Genomic DNA, 27,004 nt, shown 5'->3' on the forward strand with positions numbered 1-27,004 from the left:
TAGGTCGCATATATCCGGAGGACCGGAATTTCTTGGGGATATTGCTTGTGGTGGGTGGGTGGGGTTAAATCCGAACCCTGACCCACTGTGAAGTCCGGAGTTTGAAGAATTTCCGAGGTTACCATCCCGGGATCCGGAGCGTCCGGTGAGTTCTCAGGTCCAACGCCCGATTCTATGTTCAGAGGACAGGAAGTGTCCTTGGGTATCCGGCTCTCCGGGCTAGGAAATCCGAACATAGACTGTTCTCAACATAGGAGAAGAGTTATTGTCGGCTTGTTCCTCCACAACCGCTACCTGATGGCTGATCGGTGGAGATTTGATTTCTCTCTGATCGAGTTTAAGCCCAATCGATCATAGTCAGTTGCGACCCCCATGGCGGCATGCGATCTAGCAGTTCGCTCAAGGATGATACATCGGCCAGATCTATCTTGTCGGATTATTCGGGGCCGACGTGGAAATCATTTTCGGTAACAAGCTGGGCTGCCTTTGGCTTAACGGCCGAACGGGAGCCCATAGTGAAGCTGCCAAGCCGGAGGGTTTGCCCTGAAACTAGGGCTCCTCCGGAAGTGAAACTGTCCTTGATGACAAGGCGAGCCATCAACCCTTCTGTCGACGACACAGAGGAACTCTCAATGAAAGCACCAATGTCGGTGTCAAAACCGGCAGATCTCAGTTAGGGGGTCCCGAACTGTGCGTCTAAGGATCAAAGGTAACAGCAGGCGGGGAACACGATGTTTTCCCAGGTTCGGGCCCTCTTAATGGAGGTAATACCCTACCTCCTGCTTGATTGACTTTGATGAGTATAGGGGTTACAAGAGTTGATCTACCTCGAGATCGTAATAGCTAAACCCTAGATGTCTAGCCTCTATGATTTGTGATAGCCTCTACGGACTAAACCCTCTGGTTTATATACACACCGGAGGGGCCTGGGGTTGTACAGAGTCGGTTTACAGAGAAAGGAATCTTCATATCCGAACACAAAGCTTGCCATCCACGCAAAGGAGAGTCCCAACCGGACATGAGGGAAGGTCTTCGATCTTGCATCTTCACGGCCCATCAATCCGGCCCATATCACATAGCCCGGATGCCCGAGGACCCCTTAATCCAAGATCCCTCAGACGCCAAGTGGGGCGTGGGGATTAACTGCGCCCACGCCCCACACGATCCCGTGAATTCCGCACCGTAATGGAGCGTGTTTACTCCACCTCAGAAGGGCAACCGCCCGCCTCGGCCGCAGCGGATCCGCGCGCGCTCCGAGGTCCTGTAGTGGTGGGCCCGGGCCTGCGGTGACGTCCCATCGCGCGCGCGGGCTGGCAGGCCGGCCTGGCTTGCTGGCGACGTGTGGCAAGCGAGCAACCGGCGGCAAGCACGCCACTCGGTGGCATCAGCCCGGCGCCTCCCATGACGATTCAAGTTCACCAGGCGGCTGGCCCTGCCTCGGCTGGCTCCTGTTAGACGGCTTCTCCCAGCCGGACAAAGCAAAGGCACAGGATCTCTCGAAGGAGGAAACTACTAAGGCACTCCGGCTTTGAGCCGCGGTGCCTCACCAGCTAGGGGTAGTCTCATCCACACCCCTTAGCGTTTCAAGACATCGGGGCTAGCAAAGCTCCTCGCACCTTCCGGACACGCGGCCGGCTCCTTGCGCCGGCTGGGCCCAAGCGGCCGGCTTCCAGAAGACGACGCCCACTTAGAAGGCAGCTTTTGGGGAGGGAGGCTCCTAGCAGGTGACCCTTCCTCCCGTTGAAATCTGCACCCAACCACTACGACAAGATGGAGCGTGGCTACCGGGCCTCCCAATCCCTCGGATCCCGGAGGAGCGTGGCTGCAGTGCGAGCTGACCAAGCGGTCACCTCCTTGCCAGGCGCAGTACTATAGCCATGCGGCTCATGACATGGCCCTTGTCAGCAAGGGCCATGCTCCCACGACGGGCGGTCAGGTCGGCCCTCAGGCGGCGGGCCCTACCTATCCGTGAGCTCCCAGAAGGCGGCTCTGGGGGCGGAGCGCCGTCCAGTAGCCCGCCCTTCCCTCCCCTCAGACTCCGTGCAGAATTACTCCGACGAGACGGAGTATGGCTACAGTGTGCGCTGACCAAGCGGCGGGACTGTAGCCATACGACTCCTGACGAGGCCTCCGTCATCAAGTACAACGCTACAGCAAAAGGCGATCAGCGTGGCCCGCAGGCGGCGGGCCCTACCTATCGGCCGGATTCTCGGCAGCCAGCAGGGCCCACCAAGCGGTTGGGCCCAGCAGCCGGCAGAGAACCCGGCAACCCTAGACACTGAAGTCCGGGTCCAACACCCGGCCGTATTACCATTGTACCCCTGGGGGGCAGGCCTATATAAGCCCCCCAGGATCACCCATGCAAAGGGTTCAGCACTTACTCCACTCACACACACCATAGCTAGGGGAAGCAAGGTAGCAGTTATGCCCTTCTTCCTCCTCTAGCAACTCAGCTCAAGGAGCAACCTTGTAGCCACCATTTGATCATAGTCATCATGCGGAGACCCCGCAGAGCAGGACTAGGGGTGTTATCTCCTCGGAGAGCCCCGAACCTGGATACGTCTCGTGTGCGATCGAGCTCGTGCTCACTCCCGCTTCCAGGGCCCGACGACGTCCTCTTAGCCGCATCCATGATAAGCCACCCCCTCGCATCTGTCGCGAGAATACCCCGACATCTTCTCCGTATGAATTCCCGTGACATGTCCTTCAATTTAAAAGTTCCACATTGAGTATCAAAGAACAGGAGATGTGCTTGAGGGTCCTCCTCCTCGGTTCCCACAAAGGCATGCTTTTTAACTTCCATAATGAGATCATATAGTCAATAGACTATTGTTTCGAATAATTCATAGGATATACTATAGGAGATCTTGAAATAACTGGAGCACGCTAATCTCTTACAATCTTCTTTGGCTTCATAGTAATCGACATCTCTGCAAACAAAGTGTTAAGCTCAATTGTTTGATTATTTTTGTATTTTTATATTAATGAAGCTTGTTGCTCCTGTGGAAAACGAGTAATATAATCTGGTAAATACATTCTTCCGGAACGAGTAGATCCCCTGTGACTTACATGAAGAATCTACAATAACAATACCTGCAGAAATAGCTACAAAACAAATACTCTACGCTGAGCTCCCCAGCAATGGCACCAGAAAATGTTTTGATGCATGCAAACCAAACAGGGTTGTGTAGCACTTTCGTGGAAGTATCCCAATTAGTTATCATCCCAACGAGGAGCAGCGGAGAGTATTTATAGTCGCGCTTCTGTTGCACACAAGGTATCACAGTTCTTGTGTGAAGTAACTGCTTGAACTTTCGCAAATGTTGCTACTATCCTGGTGGACAAATAAAGCAGATAAAAGGTTTGTAGTAATGAAGGTAAAAACCAATTAAGCAAATAACATAAATGAAAATGAGAATTGTGTTTCCTGCAATGAAGAGATCACGCGCGGAGAGAATTCAGTTAATGGTAAGAATATATCAAGTATTTGATATGTGTGTTCTATAGGCGGATCACACTAAAGTTATGAACCTCCTCCTCTCGGGATTGTATTTCATTCTATGGTCCTGCTTCACCGTTGCCATAGAGTGGTCGTTTCCACAATTAAGGTCCTTTGAACGGAAACAAGCATTAGGTTTTCTGGATCACCGTTATCTCATATTGCCTTTGATCCTCATAGATATCTCCACCGGTCACGTCGGAGGTCACAGATTTCCTAAACAATATGTGTTACCTATGTAGGTCTTGAGATCATGTTGCGTTGGCCCTTAAATTGGACAACAGGCATAGAGTTCACCACATCATAATAACATACTACACAGATCATACTACTACAAATACGAATGATGACATCTAGATTTGACATAGACGAATCTTGCCACTCACCTACAACTTCCACGCCTATGGGGAATTGATCACACATCATAAGTGAGAAACCATTCACACATGGTATTAAACCCAGGAAAGCCATATCGATAATACCGTGAAGATCCACAATAAGATGAAATGGATAATTCAACTATTATTGATCTCGAGATGAGAGTGAATAGAGTTTACAATGTGTTCCCACAAGTTTGAATTCCTCTTACAATTGTGAAGGATGAGAGGATGATGGAGATGATGAAAGTACCAAAACTAAGAAAAATTCTGAAGGTTCTTCGGATCCCTTCTTCTTCTATTCTCGACATGGTGGTAGCGTCTAGGGTTCTCTTCTCCCATGGTCTCCTTCGCAAAATTGTCTTGTATAGACGTGGCGGAGCTCTTGGCAATTCATGCGATCACTCATATGAGCGCTTGTGGTTGTATGGAAGACCGTCTTTTTGTCTGTTGTGTGTGGTGGCTTGGCTTTCCACAAGGAAGTTGCTCCATTTAGCTTGATTTGAAGTAATTCTCGTTGGTTTCCTTCCGTATATGATATTTCCAACCAAAAATGGAAAAATGAATTTTCTTCCCTTTTGAAGGGTAAGCGTTTGAAATAGTCGAGAAGTAACAAAGTTCTGATTAAATGAAATAAAATATTACAAATTCTCGAGCCGTCAGGACACTTTATATTTATGATCATCTTTGTTTTTAGATTGATTAGAACAGTTCTATAAGATAGCATTGGATGCACTCTTACTTTTTACAGCAAATTCTGCCAAAAAGCAACTTCTCTTCAGCTAATCCTAAATGAATGGGCCATCCCTAACATGCCCTAATAACATGATATCTCTTCACTCTAGAAATTGGTGGTAAACCAAAACACAAAGTGCAAAACCAGTAAATTGAACGTGGTTTACTCCTACTCATTGAAGAAACCATATGTCCATGCATAAATAGACATGTTGACATTTCTGACTGAAAAATATTACAACTGTAACCATTATGGAGTGGAAAGTATCACACATGCGTGAGTGAGGGACACCTTTTGTCTTTGTATAAAAAGATTTACACTCCTTCCTAGCTTCTGCCCATGGCGAGGAAGCCATTGTAGCCTTGTAAGTGGTGAGGAAGGAGGGACCTTTTAGGGTTGTGTATTCAGTTACTGGATCTGCGGGGTTTCTATTTGCTTCTTGGTATGTATTATAACAATGTTGAATTTACTAGGGTGGGAAATTCGGATGACACGGTGATGGTTGGTGAGGACAAAAGGAAAGGGATAGAGGCGGTGGGTGAGTACAACTTCCCAAAGGGGCTGCATGTACTTGCCGTTGACGACCACCCTGTCTTCCTATAGATCCAAGAGGCCCTCTTGCGCCACTGCAAATACCATCGTGAGCCTCTCAATCTTCATGCTTGCTCTAATCCATTAGAATTGAGGTTGTATGAGTTGTTCTCTATTAATAATGCTTCTTGCTTAGTTTCATTTTATGGAAACAAAATGATGTAGCGACGATGGTGATGGATGTGAAGACAACACTAAAGATGCTCGGGAAGGGGAAGGAGGAGTTTGACCTGGTGATCAATAACATGTGGATGCCATGCTTTCATGTACCTTCAGCTCATCAGACTTGAGATGGATCTCCCTGCAAAATCCAAAGTCCTATTTCTTCACATGAGCTATCAGTGGTCATTAAGAACATTTAGTACTATTAAGCATTCAATATACACTGAGTGAATGTTCCTTGATAACATTTAATACCAATATCAAGATTTTGTTATGAAACCACATGCACCTCCACTCACCTATTTTTTCTTGGTGAAAATCATAAGAATGGGATCCCGAACCAATTGATGACCATTCTTTCGATTTTTACAAAGAAAAAATAGGGTGAGTGGATGTGTATGTTAAGAATATTCTAGATATCGATCTTAAATTCTATCAAGGAACATTCACTCATTGTATATTCAATGATTAATGGTAATAAATGTCCTAATCACCACCACTAATTCGTGTAAAAAAGTAGGATATTGGATTAAGCAGAGAGTCTACTTATGGAAGGGAGATCCATCTCAACTCTAATGAGCTGAAGGAGCATGAAACCGTCCATGTATGGCATGTGCATGTTGCTAATCACCCGGTCCAACTCATCCTTCCCCTTCCTGGGCATCTTTAGTTCCATCTATGCATCCATCACCATCGTTGCTACATCGTTTTGTGTGCACAAAATCAAACTAAGAAAAAACATTATTCATAGAGAATAACTCATATAACCTCGATTCTAATGGATTAGAGAAATCCTGAGGATCAAGAGGCGCACGATGGTATTGCAGTTGCACATGAGGGACTCTAGGATCTTCAGGGAGACGAGGTCGTCCTCAACGATGAGTACATGCAACCCCTTTGTGAAGTTGCCCTCAACCACCGCCTCTATCCCTTGCATTTTTTCTCACCAACCTTGACTATGTCTTCTGTACTTACCACCCTAGCAAAGTCAACATCATTAATACAAACACCAAGAAACAAACAGAACACAAAACACTAAAACATCCCTCCTTCCTCACCTCCTACAGGGCTACATTGGCTTCCTCGCCACAAGTAGAACAATGCAGAGGTCGAAGAGTAGGGTTGAATTGATGGGAAGAGCTAAGGATGTAGGGGGCTATTTATAGGGGTAGTAGCCAGGAAGGAGAGGAAATCTTTTGGTCAATAGATGGAAGGTGACCCCCATCCCCTGCATGTGTCATACTTTCCACTCCATAATTGTTGCACCTATAATATTTTTCCCATGGAAATATCAGCACGTCTATTTGTGTACTGGCCCATGGTTTCCTCCATGAGTAGGAGAAAACCACGTTCCATTTGCTGGTTTTTTACTTTATACGTTGGTTTCCGAACATTTCCTAGAGTGGAGAGATATCATGTTAGTGGACTGGGTCTGGGCTGGCCCATGCATTTTAGAAGCTTGGTGTGAGTTCAATCAAAAGTTTCTTTTTGGGATATTTGGGTCTGAAAAGTAAGAGCGCATCCAAAGCTATGTTAGAGAACTATTCTAATCAATCAAAAAAGGAAGATGATCTTAACGATGAAGTGGCATACTATATTTGTCTCTACAAATTCCAAGTGAAGAAGTAGCTTACATGTTTTATTTCTCAAAATGAATAAGTGGACATTGGAGAAAACAATTTTTTTCATGAGACACTACTAGACCTCCTGATGGGTGGGGGACTAGAGGCGGACTTTTTAGGTCGAAGGTTCATTCTGATAGCACCTTAGCACATGCATCGGGGTCGGGCCATCGGGTGTATTGATACGTGATACGTCTCCAACGTTGTCGGTGTACAAAAAGAGGGGCACGCTTTTGTACCCCTTTACCTATGCACGGGCAGCCGGAGCCGCGCCCACGGTCACACCAAGCAGAACAGGGGATGTGAGTGAAGGTAAGACCGAAGCCCAAGATAATCAGAGCAACGCCAAGGCCGAGACCACAAGGAGCAGAGGGACGAAGCAGGCTCCCCCGGCAAGACCCTTGCCGGGGCAGCCTCTGCAGCCCCGGCAAGACCCTTCCCGGGGCAGCTCGCCCCACACCAACAGAGCGAGCCACCCTTGAGCCCACGGTCCCCAACGCCATCATCCATGTGGGGCCAGGGCTGGAGAAGGCACCTCTATGGTGGCATGCAGATCTTTGTGAAGACATATTCAAGATCAGATGTGGATTAGAAGACGACGATCCTTGGCAAGATCCTTGCCGAGGAAGGCCACTAGACCCCCGGTAAGGCACTTGCCGGGGACGACAGCGCGCCACGGCAAGACCTTTGCCGGGCCACACGGCAAGACCCTTGCCGGGCCACCCGGCAAGGCCCTCACCAAGGACGCCAGCAGGGCCACCACCAGGCCCACGCCAACCAAGCTTCCACCGCCGTTCACATGCAGCTGCCAGCCCAACCAGCTGGGCGGGCACCTGCGTGGCAACCTGCAGCCCCCAGGCCAACTCATCGAGCGCCTGCGTGGCGGCATGCAGATCTTCGTGAAGGCTCCACCACCGCGCCACCTCAGCTGCCTGCCTGCCTACATGGCGCCGCATGCATCGCTGGCCAAAGTGCATGTCGAAGCAAGGAGGAGCGGCGACAGACGGGACGGGCCTCGCCCCCGTCCCCGCTAAAGTAGGGGGACACCTAAGCTACGCATTAAATGCATCTTGTCCTGTAATACGAGCGATAAGCTCAGGGCACTGTGCGCCTTTCCACCTCCTGTGTGCCACTTTGGCAGCCCCTTTCAACTATAAAAGGAGGCCCATGGCATACTGGAGAAGGATTCGGCTCTTTCGAACCACGCACTCACCACAGCTAGTTCGAGAGTTCAAGAACCCTCTGAAATACACCCACCAAAGCAGGACTAGGGTTTTACGCATCCTCGCGGCCCGAACCTGGGTAAATGCTCCTTGTGCTGGCTACTGATCCTGCTCTTCTTCCAACCCTGCGCCCCCGCAACATAGTAGGGATTCTTGTGATCCCATAGGTGTCGTTTCCCCCGACATCTTTGGCGTGCCAGGTAGAGGGCGCAATTGTGAGAATGTGGTCTAGTAGTTAGCCTAGCAGTTCCTCGTCGCCATGGCTCCTGAGAAGAAGGCGGCCGGAGGAACGATGCCAGCGCGGCAACAGAAAAGCTAAGTCATTCAGAGCTTTGAGTTATTTCCTCCTATATATAAGGTTATCGTCCTCGGAGATTTCGCCTATGTATGAGAGACCTGCACGCAAAGGGGCCCTCCCAGAATTGGCAACGCCCTTGTTCTGTTTCGAGTCTGCTCAACAGCTCAAGAAGCCGCGTCGAGAATGGCGGGGTAGCCTTCCGCACCTGGCAACGCTCTCGATTCTGACTCGAGTCAAGCTCGACAGTTCGGGCGGCCGCGCTAAGGGCGGGAAGGTGGTTTGCCCGGCAGCAAGCACACCCGGCAGGCCAATGGGGATCCGTCCCCAAGACGCCGCCCTGGGTTTACGCGCCGGCAAACCTACCCAGGTAGCGTAGGGTGGACATACAAAGGAAAATCGAACAGGAAAATAACATGCATGATACTGAAAGTGCTGCAGAGTTATATTACATCGAATTGTTGCTGCGGTTCTAACTAGAGATAGCAATTGTCTTGGTTGTGAACCTGCAGCGGCGATAAAGAACGGGGTGCCTAATCCCGGCGCTGGCCCTCCACCCTCTGAATTTCGCCGACTCGGCTGATGATGGGCTTGATGCGCTCCCTGAGCGGCGCGAGGTCAGTACCCTCTGGCAAGCTCTCCACCTCCGCCTTCTGGAGGTCCGCCTCCGCCATCTCCACCACCGCCTTCCTGGAGTTAGCCTTGTCCAGGCGGGCGTGGTGGAGCGCCTGGAGCTTCCGGAAGCTGGCGCCCAGGGCGTGGAGGAGCCGCTCTTCCTGCGAACCGTCGCCACCAACGATCGGCTCGTCAACAACTTCATGCCCGGCAGCGGCAAGCACTTCGTCGTCGAACACCTCTCCCTCAACGGGTGTCCTGGTGATCGACGTGCCTGGAAGGTGGACGAACAAGTCGTCGCTCACCCGCAGGTACTTGCCGGAGCCGGAAGCAGCAGAAGAGGAAGGCTGGTCATCAGCCACCTCCTCCTCCTCCTCGGCAGCGGCCCCGCCGGCCTCTCCGGCAGGCCCCTTGACGGTCTCCTCAGCGGAAGCCTTGCCGGCCTCCCCGGTAGGCCCCTTGGCGACGTCCTTGGCAGCGCCCTTGGCGGCCTCTTCGGCGGCGATCTTCTCGGCGTCCGCCTCGGCAGCCTTGGCGACGTCCTCGATGACGGTGTCCACGTCCTCTGGGTTCACCGAGGAGGAATCTAGACGCCGAAGAAGGGGGTGAGGCAAGGCCAGGACCAAGAGCCAGAAAGAAAAAGAAACAGGGACGAACGGCGAACGACTTACCTATGCCGGTACCAGGCTGGGAAACGGAAGTCCCCTCCCCGCCAACATTTGGCGTCGAGGCAAAGCCGCCGGCGCCCAAGTTCTCCTCCTCCTCCTCCATGTGTGTGGGCTCGGTGCTTGGCGCCCTTGCCGGGGACGTCCCTCGGGGCGGCGTGGTCGATGGAGGCGGCGTGTTAGGCATAGCCCTCTGCGGCTCCTCCTGTTGCTGCTCTCCTCCTGCATACCTGGCAAGGTCAGCACCAAAGTGTCGTGCCCCTGACACATGTCGATGGGGGAAGAATGATGAACTTACGCATGGGGGCTATGCCGGGGGCTGCTGTCCGGGCTCCTCAACACCACAAGTGGCGCCCTCAAAGTACCAACCGGGGGCTGGCCACCCGCCGAGACCTTGGCCCTCTTCACTCTCTGGGCCAGCATCTCCACGTCCCTGCAAAGGCGAAGACAAGTCAAGACGAGCAACACAGATTGAGGAGGCAGAGATAACAAAAAGAAACCAGATACTTACTCATCGTCCGCCTCCTCCTCTGCTGTTTTCCTCTTCCTCCTCGGGCTGAAGGATCCATAATCGAAAGTAACCTCCGTGTCAGCATCCGCCGGAGGGGGGGAAGGAGGTGGTGTCTGGACACGCGTGGACGAAGAAGGGGCGGCTGTCTTCTTCTTCACCGCGGCCTTCGCCGGCTTCTTTGCCGCCGCGGCCCTCATATGGCGCCCAGACCCCTCCAAGGTCAGCTGCGGCCACGCAGCCCTGCCGGGCCGGACCGGCTCGCCGGAACTGGCCCGCCGCAGGACTCGCCCTCTTCCCATAGCCGGCGTCGGGCCGGCGGTCCCGGCCTCCTCCGACGACAACTCGCGGACCACATCTTCAACCAGAGGAGCCTCGGTGCCGGCGCTGCTGGCTTCCCCGGCGGCCGCCGCCCACCGGGCGAGCTCCTCCTCTGCGGCCGTCGCGGTTTTGTCCTCCACAACGCCAGCACTGCCGGCCTCCTCGGCAAGTTGTGCCTCCCTCGCCCTGGTGGCAATGTAGTCCAGTTCCGCCTGGGTGGTGTCCTGGACAAGCAGCCGCTCAGCGTCGGCATTGACGTACCCCTCGTGCAGAATATCAAAGAACTGCTGCATCTCGGTGTCCTCCGGCTCCTTCCAGCTCGGGTCAAGGCCATGCGCATTGCAGTCCGGCATCATGGCAATGATATCGGACCGGCGCGAGTTATTGCACAACGGGACCACCCCCGTCGGTACCTTGAACAGAGGCCCCTTGAGGACCTTGCCGGCCTTCGCGGCCGCCCTCGCGACCTTGCCGGTCCGCTCGACCTCGCCGTCGCGGCCCACGTCAAGCTGGAAGAGCCGCTGGCAAAGATGGGCATGCCCCATCACCGTTAAATTGTGGTCGAGGCCGGGACGAAGCCGCATGATGTCGGCGGGGTTCGTGAAGAGCCAGGCTGGCCTCCCCTTGTTATGCAGTGGAGCGATCCGGCGGCGGATGAAGTCCGCCCCGATCATCTCAAGGGTGAAGCCGGCCTCGGTGAGCCGGAGGATCCTGGTGGTGGCGACATTGAGCTTCTCATCGTCAGCATCGACGTCGCTCCAATCGCTTTTGCGGACCGGCGGCGCCCGGCGAACTTCGCAGAACGCCGGCGGGTCCTTCTCCTCGATCCAGCACCACCGGCCCCGCCATTCTTCCCACCTCTCCTTCATGGCGCCCTCCGGATACGCTCCCTTGGATCTTGAGACCCAGGCAATGCAACCTGAGATGGCGCCCCCTGGTTGGATCCGAGGGGAGAAGTAATGGCGAAAGAGCGTTGCGTTGGGGTGCACCCCGGCGAAGCCCTCGCAGAGATGCGCGAAAAGGGCCATGCACGCCACCGCATTCAGAGTAAAATCCAGGAGGCGGAAGCCAAAGGTATGCATGACGTCGCTGAAGAAATCAGAGAAGGGAGGACAGAGCCCACAGGAAAAATAATCGACAAAGAAGGGGTACCGATTGGGGGCAGCCTCGGCGCAGTCGGCAGGGATGACGCGCGTGGCTGGATGCGCCGAATTCCCCCCCCCCATCTTCACTCCCCACAGGGGCCTGAAGGAGTCCCAAACCTCGAACACATCAACTGTCGAGGGGAAGAAGGCAGACTGCGCCCGCTGCACTGCAAGCGCACTCTCCGGCGGCTCCACGGTTCCGGCGTCCTTGGCCACTCCCTTGCCCTTGGTGGATTTTGGCGCCATGGCGGCTGGGGTAGGAGGGCAGGACAGAGGGCGGCGGAAGCGCAATGGCGGCGAGCAGGAACGAAGCTTGGAGAAGAAGAGGAAGGCAAGCAGAGGTTTCCGAGATTGGGGTTGCGCGAAGGGTAAAAGGAACAGTGCGCCCGCGTTTATCCCTTTTTATGGGGAAGCCGCGAGTCGCGCTGCCCATTTACTGCGATGTGATGCAAGGGTGTGGAAACCGCCCCACGCATGCCGCCCACGTCACGCACACCCTTCCACGCCCCGCCGCGCGCGTGGGTCGTGGGAAGCGCAGCGCGCGAAAAGTCTTACCACGGTAAAAACCACCCCGCCTGCCCGCGCACCATTTTGGGCCTGGCCCAACAACGTGTCGCGCTTATGTGTGACCCAGGCCCGGGGGCTCCTGTCGATATCAATGCAAAGGAAAAGTAGATCGTAAAGGCAAATATATGAGAAAGAGACCCGGGGGCCGTAGGTTTCACTAGTGGCTTCTCTCGAGAAAAATAGCAAACGGTGGGTGAACAAATTACTGCTGGGCAATTGATAGAACTTCAAATAATCATGACGATATCCAGGCAATGATCATTATATAGGCATCACGTCCAAGATTAGTAGACTGACTCCTGCCTGCATCTACTACTATTACTCCACACATCGACCGCTATCCTGCATGCATCTAGTGTATTAAGTTCATGGAAAACAGAGTAATGCAATAAAAACGATGACATAATGTAGACAAGATCTATCTATGTACAGATTGACCCCGTCATTTTATCCTTAGTAGCAACGATACATACGTGTCGGTTCCCCCTCTGTCACTGGGATCAAGCACCGTAAGATCGAACCCACTATAAAGCACCTCCTCCCATTGCAAGATAAATAGATCAAGTTGGCCAAAAAAAACCCAAATATCGGAGAACAAATACGAGGATATAAGCAATCATGCATAAAAGAGATCAAAGAAACTCTAGTACTTTCATGGATATAAAAAGATATAATTGATCATAAACTCGAAGTTCATCAGATCCCAACAAACACACCGCAAAAGTGTTACATCATATGGATCTCCAAGAGACCATTGTATTGAGAATTCAGCGAGAGAGAGGAAGCCATCTAGCTACTAACTATGGACCCGAAGGTCTACAAAGAACTACTCACGCATCATCGGAGAGGCACCAATAGAGGTGGTGAACCCCATCCGAGAAGGCGTCTAGATTGGATCTGGTGGTTCTGGACTCTGCGGCGGCTGGATCAATATTTCGTCGACTCCCCTAGGGTTTATGGAATATTGGGGTATTTATACAGCAAAGAGGCGTACGTACGGGGGGCACCCGAGGTGGGCACAACCCAGCAGGGCGCGCCTGGGCCTCCTGGAGCGCCCTGGTGGGTTGTGCTCTCCCCAGAGCACCCCCCCCCCCAGGCGCAGCCAGGGCACATTACGTGTCTTCTGGTCCATAAAAAATCTCTATAAAGTTTCATTGCATTTGGACTCCGTCTAATATTGATTTCCTGCGATGTAAAAAACATGCAGAAAATAGCAACTGGCACTTGGCACTATGTAAATAGGTTAGTACCAAAAAATGATATAAAATGACTATAAAATGATTAGAAAACATCCAAGATTGATAATATAATAGCATGGAACAATCAAAAATTATAGTACATTGGAGACGTATCAGCATCCCCAAGCTTAACTCCTACTCGTCCTCGAGTAGGTAAGTGATAAAAACAGAATTTTTGATGTGGAATGCTGCCTAACATGTCATATCATATTCTTTTCTTTATAGCATGGACATTTGGACTTTTATGTGATTCAAAGCAATAGTCTAGTTTTGACATGATAATTTAAATACTCAAGCATATCAACAAGCAACCATGTCTTTCAAAATATCAACGCTAAAATAAGTTATCCCTAGCACGTTGATACGTCTCCAACGTATCTACAATTTTGATTGTTCCATGTTATTATATTATCTGTTTCGGATGTTTAATGGGCTTTAATATGCTCTTTTATATTATTTTTGGCACTAACCTATTAACCGAAGGACCAGTACCAGTTTCTGTTTTTTTGCCTATTTCAGTGTTTTACAGAAAAGGAATACCAAACGGAATCGTAACGGAATGAAACCTTCGCGATGATGTTTCTTGGAACAAACGCAATCCAGAAAACTTGGAGTTGAAGTCTGGAACACCGCTAGGCAATACTTCTGTACTATGTGTGCCAAATCTGCAAAGTCCAGTACGCGGCGGCGGTTGAGGGCATTAAGGATTCCCACATCCGTATAGTTGTTACAAAATACTGAGATCGTGTCGTCGTCGCAGCAATATCTGATATTGTTTTTAACAAGGAGGAATCTGGCCCACAAGTTATGGACTGCTTCCTGATGCTGCTGCCACACGTACATTAGGTCGCATATATCCGGAGGACCGGAATTTCTTGGGGAATATTGCTTGTGGTGGGTGGTTGGGGTTAAATCCAAATCCTGACCCATTGTGAAGTCCAGAGTTTGAAGAATTTTCGAGGTTACCAGCCTGGGCTCCGGAGTGTCCGGTGAGTTCTCAGGCCCAACGCCCGATTCTTTGTTCGGAGGACAGGAAGTGTCCTCCCAAAGATGGGTATCTGGCTCTCCGGGCTCGGAAATCCGAACATAGACTGTTCTCAACGTAGGAGAAGAGTTATTGTCAGCTAGTTCCTCCACAACCGCTACCTGATAGGTGATCGGTGGAGATTTGATTTCTCAATGATCGGGTTTAAGCCCAATTAGATCATAGTCAGTTGCGACCCCCAGGGCGGCGGTGCGATCTAGCAGTTCGTTCAAGGACGATACATCGGCCGGATCCATCTTGTCAGAGTATTCGGTGACAAGCTGGGCCGCCTTTGGCTTAACGGCCGAACGGGCGCCCATAGTGAAGCAGCCAAGCCGGAGGGTTTGCCCTGAAACTAGGGCTCCTCCGGAAGTGATACTGTCCTTGATGACAAGGCGAGCCATCAACCCTTCTATCGACGACATAGAGGAACTCTCAATGAAAGCACCAATGTCGGTGTCAAAACCGGCAGATCTCAGATAGGGGGTCCCGAACTGTGCGTCTAAGGATCAAAGGTAACAGCAGGCGGGGAACACGATGTTTACCCAGGTTCGGTCCCTCTTAATGGAGGTAATACCCTACTTCCTGCTTGATTGACTTTGATGAGTATAAGGGTTACAAGAGTTGATGTACCTCGAGATCGTAATAGCTAAACCCTAGTTGTCTACACTACAAGAAATATGTCAACTAGTGACCTTTCGTCAGTGACCCTGGAAGAATTGGTCATAGATCTATGACCATTTCAGACCAATTGGTCAAAAGCTGTTCGGAGGGCTCCAAACCCTAAACTATAACAACCATTTTGGTCAGAAAGGTCGCAATTTCCATACACGAAATGGTCATAAAGCAGATAGCACTAGTGCGCTGCCTTATTTCTAGTTGATCACGACCAATATAGATGGTCATAACCTCGTAAATTGTGGTGGGTTTCTATGACTAGGCGCCACCTTATCAGTTTTGCCTATGTGTCATGTCCATGTGGCATTTTTTGCCCCTGGTTGTGAAGCAACCTATATTTTTGTCATTCCCAAAATTCCCAAAAAAATCTCATAAATTCTTTGGGTTATATCTTCGTCAAATATGTAAAAAAAACCTTCCTTGCCTAGTTCAAAAATAATTCAACAATATTCATTTTCTTATTCTGTTCAGAACAACACTGTGAAGGAAGTACCACTTTGGCATGTCCAAATAGTATCCATTTTCTACAGTGCTTTCCTATGCCCAAATAACCATCCTCCACCAAATGCCAGCTCAATCCATTCATTATTTTGAGCCCAGCTTCAACATTCGTATTTATGTCCAGTGTGGTACTTTGCAAAGCAAGTACCACCTAGGCTCCTCCTTTTGAGCTGAAAATTTGTGAAGACGGTCTTCTTAGTAACTGATCATCCTCAGCCAAAACTCACGCCCATTAGCCATGTACATTTCCCGTACCGCTAATCAAACAATTGGCTGCTCATTCATGTTTGAGCATCGATTAGTCTCCTCGTGAGAATCTTATGTTGTAATTTTCTTCCTAGCACCTACCTGGGGAGTGCCCAACCCACTAGACATGCCTAGGCCGCCCAGAACACATGGCAACGCCACGGTCACGCAGTGACCACGCGGCGGGCATGCGAGTTTACGTGCTCTAGAGTTGGGGCCCTCGGCCACCGCCCAAACCTCGACGTATCGCCACCAAACCATGCATTTATGATTAAATAGGTACTTATGTAACTAGAAATGATTTTTAGAAAAAATAAATAGCAAACTATGAGGCAGCTGCAGTTCAAATCTGACCCGCTTCCAGCTGAATCGGCGGAAATTTGTCTTTTTCACGAGAGGTGGATCAAAACTTTACACCCAACCATTTTGTCAATTGTGCATTAAATATGTCCTAGTATTTTAGAAAATGGATTTGGTCCAATTTTGCAACAATTATTTGGGAGGTCCTTCACAAAAAACCTCCTTTTGGGCACTCGAAAAATGGAAAATGGTTTTTTCGTCCAAACTAAATGAAAACTTCCTTAGGCAACATTGTTTGCCATTCCAATATGCACCCTTGTGCACAATATGAGATCATTTAAACAAACTATGCCATGAATGCGGCCATAAGATTGATCATTTGGCTTGAAAGCCATTGATCTCCACACGTGATAGCTCGTTTCTGGGAATACTTTTTTAAAATAATTGCTGTATTACAAGTTTGTTATTTTTTGGGAACTTGGCCACATATACTGACACAATGCGAAGGTTTCCCAAATTTTTGTTATTTTTGAATTTTTTATGCCCGTTTCAAAATGCGATCAAAACGGCGGGAATGACCGTTCCTAGCTAGTGGTTGAATCTTGGAATTTTTTTCGTGTTTCTCTGATAAAATAGATACTTATGTACCTAGAAATGATTTTCGGAAAAAAATAAAGAGCAAACTACAAGGCAGCTACAGTTCAAATTTGACACGCTTCCAACTGAATCAGCGAAAATTTGTCTTTTTCACGAGAGGTGGATCAAAACTTTTTACACCCAACCATTTGGTCAATTGTGCATTAAATATGGCCTAGTATTTTAGAAAAATGATTTGGTCCAATTTTGCAACAATTATTTGGGAGATCCTTCACAAAAAACCTCCTTTTGGGCACTCAAAAAATGGAAAATGGTTTCTTCGTCCAAAGAAAATGAAAACTTCCTTAGGCAACATTGTTTGCCATTCCAATATGCACCCTTGTGCACAATGTGATATCATTTAAACAAACTATGCCATGAATGTGGCCATAAGATTGATCATTTGGCTTGAAAGCCATTGATCTCCACACGTGATAGCTCGTTTCTGAGAACACTTATTTAAAATAATTGCCGTATTACAAGTTTGTTATTCTTCCTGGGAACTTGGCCACATATAATGACACAATGCGAAGGTTTCCCAATTTTTTTTTAATTTGTTATGCCCGTTTCAAAATGCGGTCAAAACGGCGGGAATGACCGTTCCAAGCTAGTGGTTGAATCTTGGAATTTTTTTTGGTGTTTCTCTGATAAAATAGATACTTATGTACCTAGAAATGATTTTTGGAAAAAATAAAGAGCAAACTACAAGGAAGCTACAGTTCAAATTTGACCCGCTTCCAACTGAACGGCGGAAATTTGTCTTTTTCACGAGAGGTGGATCAAAACTTTTTACGCCCAGACATTTGGTCAATTGTGCATTAAATATGGCCTAGTATTTTAGAAAAATGATTTGGTCCAATTTTGCAAAAATTATTTGGGAGGTCCTTCATAAAAAACCTCCTTTTGGGCACTCGAAAAATGGAAAATGATTTTTTCGTCCAAAGAAAATGAAAAATTAGTTAGGAAACATTGTTTGCCATTCCAATATGCACCCTTGTGCACAATATGAGATCATTTAAACAAACTATGCCATGAATGTGGCCATAAGATTGATCATTTGGCTTGAAAGCCATTGATCGATCTCCACACGTGATAGCTCGTTTCTGAGAACACTTTTTTAAAATAATTTCCGTATTACAAGTTTATTATATTTCCCTGTAACTTGGCCACATATAATGACACAATGCGTAGGTTTTCCAAATTTTTGATTTTTTTTGAATTTTTTATGCCCGTTTCAAAATGCGGTCAAAACGGCGGGAATGACCGTTCCTAGCTAGTGGTTGAATCTTGGAATTTTTTTGGTGTTTCTCTGATCAAATAGATACTTATGTACCTAGAAATGATTTTTGGAAAAAATAAAGAGCAAACTACAAGGCAGCTACAGTTCAAATTTGACCCGCTTCCAACTCAATCGGCGGAAATTTGTCTTTTTCACGAGAGGTGGATCAAAACTTTTTACACCCAACAATTTGGTGAATTGTGCATTAAATATGGCCTAGTATTTTAGAAAAATGATTTGGTCCAATTTTGCAACAATTATTTGGGAGGTCCTTCACAAAAAAACCTCCTTTTGGGCACTCGAAAAATGGAAAATGGTTTTTTCGTCCAAACTAAATGAAAACTTCCTTTGGCAACATTATTTGCCATTCCAATATGCACCCTTGTGCACAATATGAGATCATTTAAACAAACTATGCCATGAATGTGGCCATAAGATTGATCATTTGGCTTGAAAGCCATTGATCTCCACACGTGATAGCTCGTTTCTGGGAACACTTTTTCAAAATAATTGCTGTATTACAAGTTTGTTATTTTTTGGGAACTTGGCCACATATACTGACACAATGCGAAGGTTTCCCAAATTTTTGTTTTTTTTGAATTTTTTATGCCCGTTTCAAAATGCGATCAAAACGGCGGGAATGACCGTTCCTAGCTAGTGGTTGAATCTTGGAATTTTTTTCGTGTTTCTCTGATAAAATAGATACTTATGTACCTAGAAATGATTTTTGGAAAAAATAAAGAGCAAACTACAAGGCAGCTACAGTTCAAATTTGACACGCTTCCAACTGAATCAGCGAAAATTTGTCTTTTTCACGAGAGGTGGATCAAAACTTTTTACACCCAACCATTTGGTCAATTGTGCATTAAATATGGCCTAGTATTTTAGAAAAATGATTTGGTCCAATTTTGCAACAATTATTTGGGAGATCCTTCACAAAAAAACCTCCTTTTGGGCACTCAAAAAATGGAAAATGGTTTCTTCGTCCAAAGAAAATGAAAACTTCCTTAGGCAACATTGTTTGCCATTCCAATATGCACCCGTGTGCACAATGTGATATCATTTAAACAAACTATGCCATGAATGTGGCCATAAGATTGATCATTTGGCTTGAAAGCCATTGATCTCCACACGTGATAGCTCGTTTTTGAGAACACTTTTTTAAAATAATTGCCGTATTACAAGTTTGTTATTCTTCCTGGGAACTTGGCCACATATAATGACACAATGCGAAGGTTTCCCAATTTTTTTTTAATTTGTTATGCCCGTTTCAAAATGCGGTCAAAACGGCGGGAATGATCGTTCCAAGCTAGTGGTTGAATCTTGGAATTTTTTTTGGTGTTTCTCTGATAAAATAGATACTTATGTACCTAGAAATGATTTTTGGAAAAAATAAAGAGCAAACTACAAGGAAGCTACAGTTCAAATTTGACCCGCTTCCAACTGAACGGCGGAAATTTGTCTTTTTCACGAGAGGTGGATCAAAACTTTTTACGCCCAGCCATTTGGTCAATTGTGCATTAAATATGGCCTAGTATTTTAGAAAAATGATTTGGTCCAATTTTGCAAAAATTATTTGGGAGGTCCTTCATAAAAAAAAACCTCCTTTTGGGCACTCGAAAAATGGAAAATGATTTTTTCGTCCAAAGAAAATGAAAAATTACTTAGGCAACATTGTTTGCCATTCCAATATGCACCCTTGTGCACAATATGAGATCATTTAAACAAACTATGCCATGAATGTGGCCATAAGATTGATCATTTGGCTTGAAAGCCATTGATCGATCTCCACACGTGATAGCTCGTTTCTGAGAACACTTTTTTAAAATAATTTCCGTATTACAAGTTTATTATATTTCCTGGTAACTTGGCCACATATAATGACACAATGCGTAGGTTTTCCAAATTTTTGATTTTTTTTGAATTTTTTATGCCCGTTTCAAAATGCGGTCAAAACGGCGGGAATGACCGTTCCTAGCTAGTGGTTGAATCTTGGAATTTTTTTGGTGTTTCTCTGATCAAATAGATACTTATGTACCTAGAAATGATTTTTGGAAAAAATAAAGAGCAAACTACAAGGCAGCTACAGTTCAAATTTGACCCGCTTCCAACTCAATCGGCGGAAATTTGTCTTTTTCACGAGAGGTGGATCAAAACTTTTTACACCCAACAATTTGGTGCATTGTGCATTAAATATGGCCTAGTATTTTAGAAAAATGATTTGGTCCAATTTTGCAACAATTATTTGGGAGGTCCTTCACAAAAAAACCTCCTTTTGGGCACTCGAAAAATGAAAAATGGTTTTTTCGTCCAAAGAAAATGAAAACTTCCTTAGGCAACATTGTTTGCCATTCCAATATGCACCCTTGTGCACAATATGAGATCATTTAAACAAACTATGCCATGAATGTGGCCATAAGATTGATCATTTCGCTTGAAAGCCATTGGTCTCCACACGTGATAGCTCGTTTCTGAGAACACTTTTTTAAAATAACTGCCGTATTACAAGTTTATTATTTTTCCTGGGAACTTGGTCACATATAATGACACAATGCGAAGGTTTTCCAAATTTTTTATTTTTTTTAATTTTTTATGCCCGTTTCAAAATGCGGTCAAAACGGCGGGCTTGACCGTTCCTAGCTAGTGGTTGAATCTTGGTTTTTTTGGTGTTTCTATGATTAAGTAGATACTTATGTACCTAGAAATGATTTTTGGAAAAAATAAAGAGCAAACTATGAGGCAGCTGCAGTTCAAATTTGACCTGCTTCTTGCTGAATGGGCGGAAATTTGTCTTTTTCACCAGAGGTGGATCCAATCTTTTGACACCCAACCATTTGGTCAATTGTGCATTAAATATGTCCTAGTATTTTAGAAAATTGATTTGGTCCAATTTTGCAACAAATATATTATAGGTCCTTCACAAAAGAACTCAATTTGGACTGTCGAAAAATAAAAAAATGATTTAAAAGAACTCATTTCTCATAACTTTTTAAAAAAATATTTGTCTTATTTCAATTTGTGATTATTCCTTAAAACTATAGTCAAATTTGCTGACACAATGAGAAGTTTTTTTTTCAATTTTTCAGGTCATAATAAAATAGCTAACATGATTTAGCACCTTATTTTAGTCGATTGCGACCAATTTAAATGGTCAAAATATCATATCTGTATACTGCGTTCTGATTGGTCCAGGGGTCTCTCACGCGGATCGCGGATAAATCACCGTCGGATGCTCCGGGATCCAACGGCCCGCAGCTCACCCTCTCACCCACCCACCGCGAGCTACCCCTCAAAAAAAAACCACCGCACACCACTCCTCTCTCTCCACGCGTAGCGAACCCTAGCGCTCTCACCCTCTCCCTCCCTCTGGATCCACCGCCGCCGCACACCACTCCTCCTTCTGGATCCACCGCCGCCGCCCCCAACCCCACTCCCTCCCTCTGGATCTCGACGCGCCGCCGCCCCCACTCCCTCCCTCTGGAGCTCGACGCGCCGCCGCCCCGACCTGCTCCTCATCGGGCTCCTCATCGTCCTCCTCGACCTGTTGCTCCCGCCCGCACTCCTCTCCAACTTCCTCCGCGTCGGCGTCCACCACGCCTCCGCACACAGCCTCCTCGACCAGGTCTGGGGCTTCCACTTCCGCACACAGCAGCAACTCCTTCTCCTCCTTCCCCACTGCTTCCGCCTCCGATCGATCCCACCGGAGCACCACCACCCGCCGCCTCCACCGCGCGGATCGGAGCGGAGCGCCGATGGAGGTGGTGAAGAGCCTCCTGAAGCCGAAGTCGACACCGCAGCAGCAGCTGCGCGAGTGGCAGCGCCGCCTCCGCAGGGCCGCAACATCGAGCGCCAGATCCAAGGTTCCCCTCCCCTCCCTCCCCGATTCGATCCAATTTAGGGCTCTAGGCCTTCAATTGGTTGCTGATTTTTGGTTTTGGGGCCGGTGCGCAGACGTGCAGAAGGAGGAGAAGAAGGTGGAGAAGGCCATCCGGGACGCCGCCAAGGTACCTACCTACATGTATACTCTGCGCCATGGATCGATTTGGGCTAATTTACTGATTTGGTTTCCTCTGCAGGTGATGCTTGTTCCTGAAGGCGCTGGCCAAGGAGCTGGTGCAGTCCAGGAAGGCGGTCAACCACCTCTACGAGAACAATGCCCAGCTCAACTCCATCTCCATGCACCTCGGTAAGATCGTCGGTAATGGACACCACCTGCATCATATCTATCTTTCTAGATAGCATTCAGTATGGTAACATTTAGTAATTTACAACTGTTGTTCATGATGCTATTACAAACTCTGAAATATGGTACTTTAGTCAAATGTGCTTCCTTTCTGAACAACTGTGCACCTTGGTGAGCTTGTCGGTAGCAAACAGTTTCTACTGGCCTCGTATCATTATATACTAGTATGGATAGATAGCATCCAAGTTTCTGTCGGTGTCTTGAAATGCTTGGGAATGGCCCGTCCTTCAGGACATGCAGTGAGTCTGAATCTGTTCTAAACATGCAGTTATTCTGACTACCTGCTTGCTCAATTCATGGCACTTGAGAACATTCATGTTCTGTTTTATCCATTCTTACATTCTGGCATCTAGTACTTGAACGATCTCACAGTGGCGCCGTGGCGGTTTAGGACATGCTTGTCTTTGCAAAAAAAATTGAGCTCAGGCAATACTACTTTTTATATCTAACATTCAGTACTACTGTTTATATCTAATCAAGACCTTATGATTTGGGGATCATGTAATACTAGTGCTTATATGCTTTGCGCTGATGAAAAATATCTGACCATGGCGACAGGATGCTGCGATCGACGGCCTGAACAGCAAGACCCACATGAAGATCCTGCTGAAGTGGATGTGGGGCAGGAGGATCATCAAGCTCTTGTGCACGTAGCGAGGAGTTGCTCTTCGCCTCGCCTTGCGCTGATGAAAAATACAAGTGCTTTCGTTGCTAATAATACACGCATGCTCCACAACTAATATAGAAGATGCATTTCCATCCCATCTAGTAGGTGCTGACTCGATGCAAACAAATAAAATAAAATTAGTAGGTGTTATATGCTGAACGATGCTAGCTGTTGTACCAACGTGATGTTGCTTGCTTGATTGATGACTGCTTGTCATTAACTAGAAAAAAGAAGAAGAAAACTTTGTCTATTTTATTTGAGGAGAATCCTGTATCCCATTCACTAGACAACCAATACTACTGCTTGTATTTGCATGTTTGCATGCTTGCTTGCTTGTAGCACTATCAAGTGTGAGGAAATTCAGTACTAGGATGTGTGGAGCGACATGAATTCATTGCTGCCGTGGTATCTGTATTCCATTATCCAGATGATTGGGCCATGGAAGTTATGCATGGTAGCATACAGGACGTCTTCCTTTTTAGCCTCTAGGCTGGCGCATGTTGCCTGTTATTAGAGTAGGTAGCTAGATAATATCTACCTTGGTTTTCATGATGCTCTGTATGGTTGCCATGTTTAGAATATATCCACCTCCTTGTTGTGATTGCAATAACATGATTATAATATGTTAACTAGTTTCTAGTTTAGTATTCGAGGTGAAATGCTTGGAACATCTGTGTATACATGCAGTATTCATCAGCTCAGCTCAGTGACATGCTCTTATACACATCTACACAACTTTTGAGATCTTTTTAATTAATGTAATTGTGGATGGATTCTTATTACAGTAAGACACGTGGTATGGGAGCTGGGCGCAAGCTCAAGACCCACCGCTGGAACCAGAGGTGGGCTAACCAGGCATACAAGAAGAGCGACTTGGGCAATGAGTGGAAGAAACCCTTCGCTGGATCTATACATCAGCTCCCATGATGTTGCATTAGCTATAATCTATACTGCTAAAAGAGGAGTATAAACTGGAGTAATTTTTTCAGCCATTATCTTTGTTTTCTTTTGGGCTGATGCTCTCCACTGGAGTACAGCTGGGTACTGGATCTCTTTTTGCATTCCTTTTTTAGTCAGTCCTTGAACATTTTTTAAAAGATGAACTGGAGTACTCCTGGAGAGCAGTACATGGAGTATAGCTGTAACTTCTTGCAGTATAGCTTAGCAGTCCATTAAGAGTAGTTTTGCATCAGTAGCATTAGGAGTGTGATGTGGAGGTAAGAGTGGAGTCTCTACTCTAGAAAGAGGGCTCTGACTCGCTGTTTAGCCCATTTGATTTCTGTGGTTTCCAGTTTAGTGTAGGAACACAGAGCAATGTGGCTGGAGTTTGATCTTCAGTCGGTATAGTCTGCCTATGCTACTGATTTGTTGCACGTAATTAGAATTTGTAGGTTTAGCCTATGCTACTGATTTGTTGCACGTAATTAGAATTTGTAGGTTTAGTATGAACGTTCCTTAATCCATTGGATGGCCTAGTTCAGTTGGTATCTAGTCTAGAATAAATTATTTTTCCCATTTTTTGTTTCCTTGCTGGACATGTCATGGTACAAGTGTTGATGCTGCTGTTGACTACTCCCGTCATAAAGAAATATAAGACCATTTAGATCACTACTTGAGTGATCTAAATTCTCTTATATTTCTTTACAAGAGAGTGCATGGTATTATTGCTAGCTATATATATATATATATATATATATATATATATATATATATATATATATATATATATATATATGCCTGCTGCTAATTGATGCTCTTGTGGTTAGGATTCTACACCTCGAAGTGATACTTTTGCATTGCTTTCCTTCCTCATGCACTTGCAAACTATATGCTATTCCCTTTTCGATTTGACCTCAAAATTTCTGACTCCTCCTATCCATGTGCAACAGCGATGCTTTAGATATTATCCGTGCATCAGAGGACAAGGGCTTCATGGCCAACCAAGGTGTATGGTGCTCGCAAGCGACGAACGGAGGCTGTTCGACATCGGTTGCAGAAACCACCACTGTGAGCTCCTCCCTTTGCTATGCTACAACCATGCTCTGTTTCATGGGTTAGTTAGGATTTCGATGCTTTTTGCGCCGTGGTTGAGTCCTTGCCGACTGTTGCGTTGATGATCAAGTGCTGGTGCTTCATTTGGCCATTTGATTAGCTGCTGGTAATTAGTAGTATTGGAGTGCCGCTAGTTTATTAGGATGTGGCTGAAACCATTGGATGGCCTTCCTGGACATGTTATCCAGAATTAGTACTTGCTGGACATGTTATCCATAATTAGTACTTGCTGGACATGTTATCCATTGGATGTCCCATTTTTTGTTTCCTTGCTGGACATGCTATGGTTCAAGTGTCAATGATGTCTAGTAGTAGTTTGCTAGCTATATACCTGCTACTGATTGATGCTCTTTTGGTCTCCGGATTGATGCTCTTTTGGTCTCCTGGAATCATATTATACTATATATAGTGTTCTTGTGGTTCTGTGAAGATGCATCACAAACATCTAGGTCTTTGAAGTTGGCTGAACTTGTTGCTTTATCATATATTTGGTCCATAAATCTACATTTCTATGAGATCTCTTTCAATATATAATTTTTCGATTGTCCAGGAATAATAGCGACTCTAATGCTGGTAGTCTATGTGTTCACTCTTTTACAGGAGCTCCAGTTCTATGAAATTTGAAGTTTGAAGCCATATAGTATAGCCCTACTCAGCAAAGAGTTGTCTCTTATGTTTGACTGTAATAGACTGTAAATATTGTAATATTGTAACATTAGGCATATTGGGGTTGTAATAGACTATGTACAGATTGTAGTAGACTTAGTGTTATTTGATGAACTACATTTGTACTCTTCGGTCTGAAATATTGATTATGTATGTGATTTGAAAACGTGTGGAATGGAAACCTGACTCGTGGGACCAACTTTATGAAAATAATCTGAGCAGTTTTGAAATTTCTGTCAAGTGGGCCCAATGTGTGAGATGATGACAAGTGGGACCCATCTGATTGGTGGGACCAGCTTCAAAATATAATGGCCCAAACAATGTTAAAAGGCCACGGCCCAGAAATAAATAAAAGGCCGAATTGTTGGTCCAGGCCCAGGTAGCTAACAAAAATTGGCAGATTTTTTTATATAAATGGGTTGAATTAATGGGCTTGGCCCATATAAACAACCAATTGGACCGGGCCGATTCTAATTTTTGACATTTTCAATTGGTCGCAATTTTGCCACGTCAGATTGCCACGTCGGATCCGACATGGCCTAGGCAGACAGCCAGTGACCAAAACAAAAGGTCATGTGTTCAACGACCTTCTATTTTGGTCATAAACATCTACGACCTTCTCACAGAGAAGGTCGCTAATTTCAGTTTACGACTGCCAGCTTTTGACCTTCTGTTTTTTGTCACAAAAAGGTCGCAAATGAAAAACTATGACGTTCTAGCCTCTATGATTTGTGATAGCCTCTACGGACTAAACCCTCTGGTTTATATACACACCGGAGGGGCCTAGGGTTGTACAGAGTCGGTTTAGAGAGAAAGGAATCTTCACATCCGAACGCCAAGCTTGCCATCCACGCAAAGGAGTGTCCCAACCGGACAAGAGGGAAGGTCTTCGATCTTGCATCTTCACGGCCCATCAATCCGGCCCATATCACATAGCCCGGACGCCCGGTGACCCCTAAATCCAGGATCCCTCAGACGCCAAGTCGGGGCGTGGGGATTAACTGCGCCCACGCCCCACACGATCCCGCGAATTCCGCATCGTAATGGCGCGTGTTTACTCCACCTCGGAAGGGCAACCGCCCTCCTCGGCCGCAGCGGATCCGCGCGCACGCCGAGGTCCTGTAGTGGTGGGCCCGGGCCTGCGGCGA

At 46.9% G+C, this 27,004-nt stretch overlaps 1 protein-coding gene across 1 annotated transcript in view; it reads left to right on the forward strand.

Moving 5' to 3' along the window:
- Positions 1-23,906, forward strand: part of LOC109743113 (uncharacterized) — a 178,059-nt gene extending 154,153 nt beyond the window's left edge. Inside the window, exons 4-7 of the mRNA XM_073504542.1 lie at positions 21,563-22,088; positions 22,180-22,232; positions 22,324-22,414; positions 23,030-23,906. Of these exons, the coding sequence (XP_073360643.1) occupies positions 21,563-22,088; positions 22,180-22,232; positions 22,324-22,414; positions 23,030-23,211 (852 nt within the window). The 3' untranslated portion in view covers positions 23,212-23,906. The remainder of the gene's footprint in view (positions 1-21,562; positions 22,089-22,179; positions 22,233-22,323; positions 22,415-23,029) is intronic.
- Positions 23,907-27,004: the final 3,098 nt, after the last annotated feature.

This window comes from Aegilops tauschii, chromosome 7 (assembly GCF_002575655.3).
Source record: "Aegilops tauschii subsp. strangulata cultivar AL8/78 chromosome 7, Aet v6.0, whole genome shotgun sequence".
In the NCBI taxonomy this organism is placed as follows: domain Eukaryota; kingdom Viridiplantae; phylum Streptophyta; class Magnoliopsida; order Poales; family Poaceae; genus Aegilops; species Aegilops tauschii.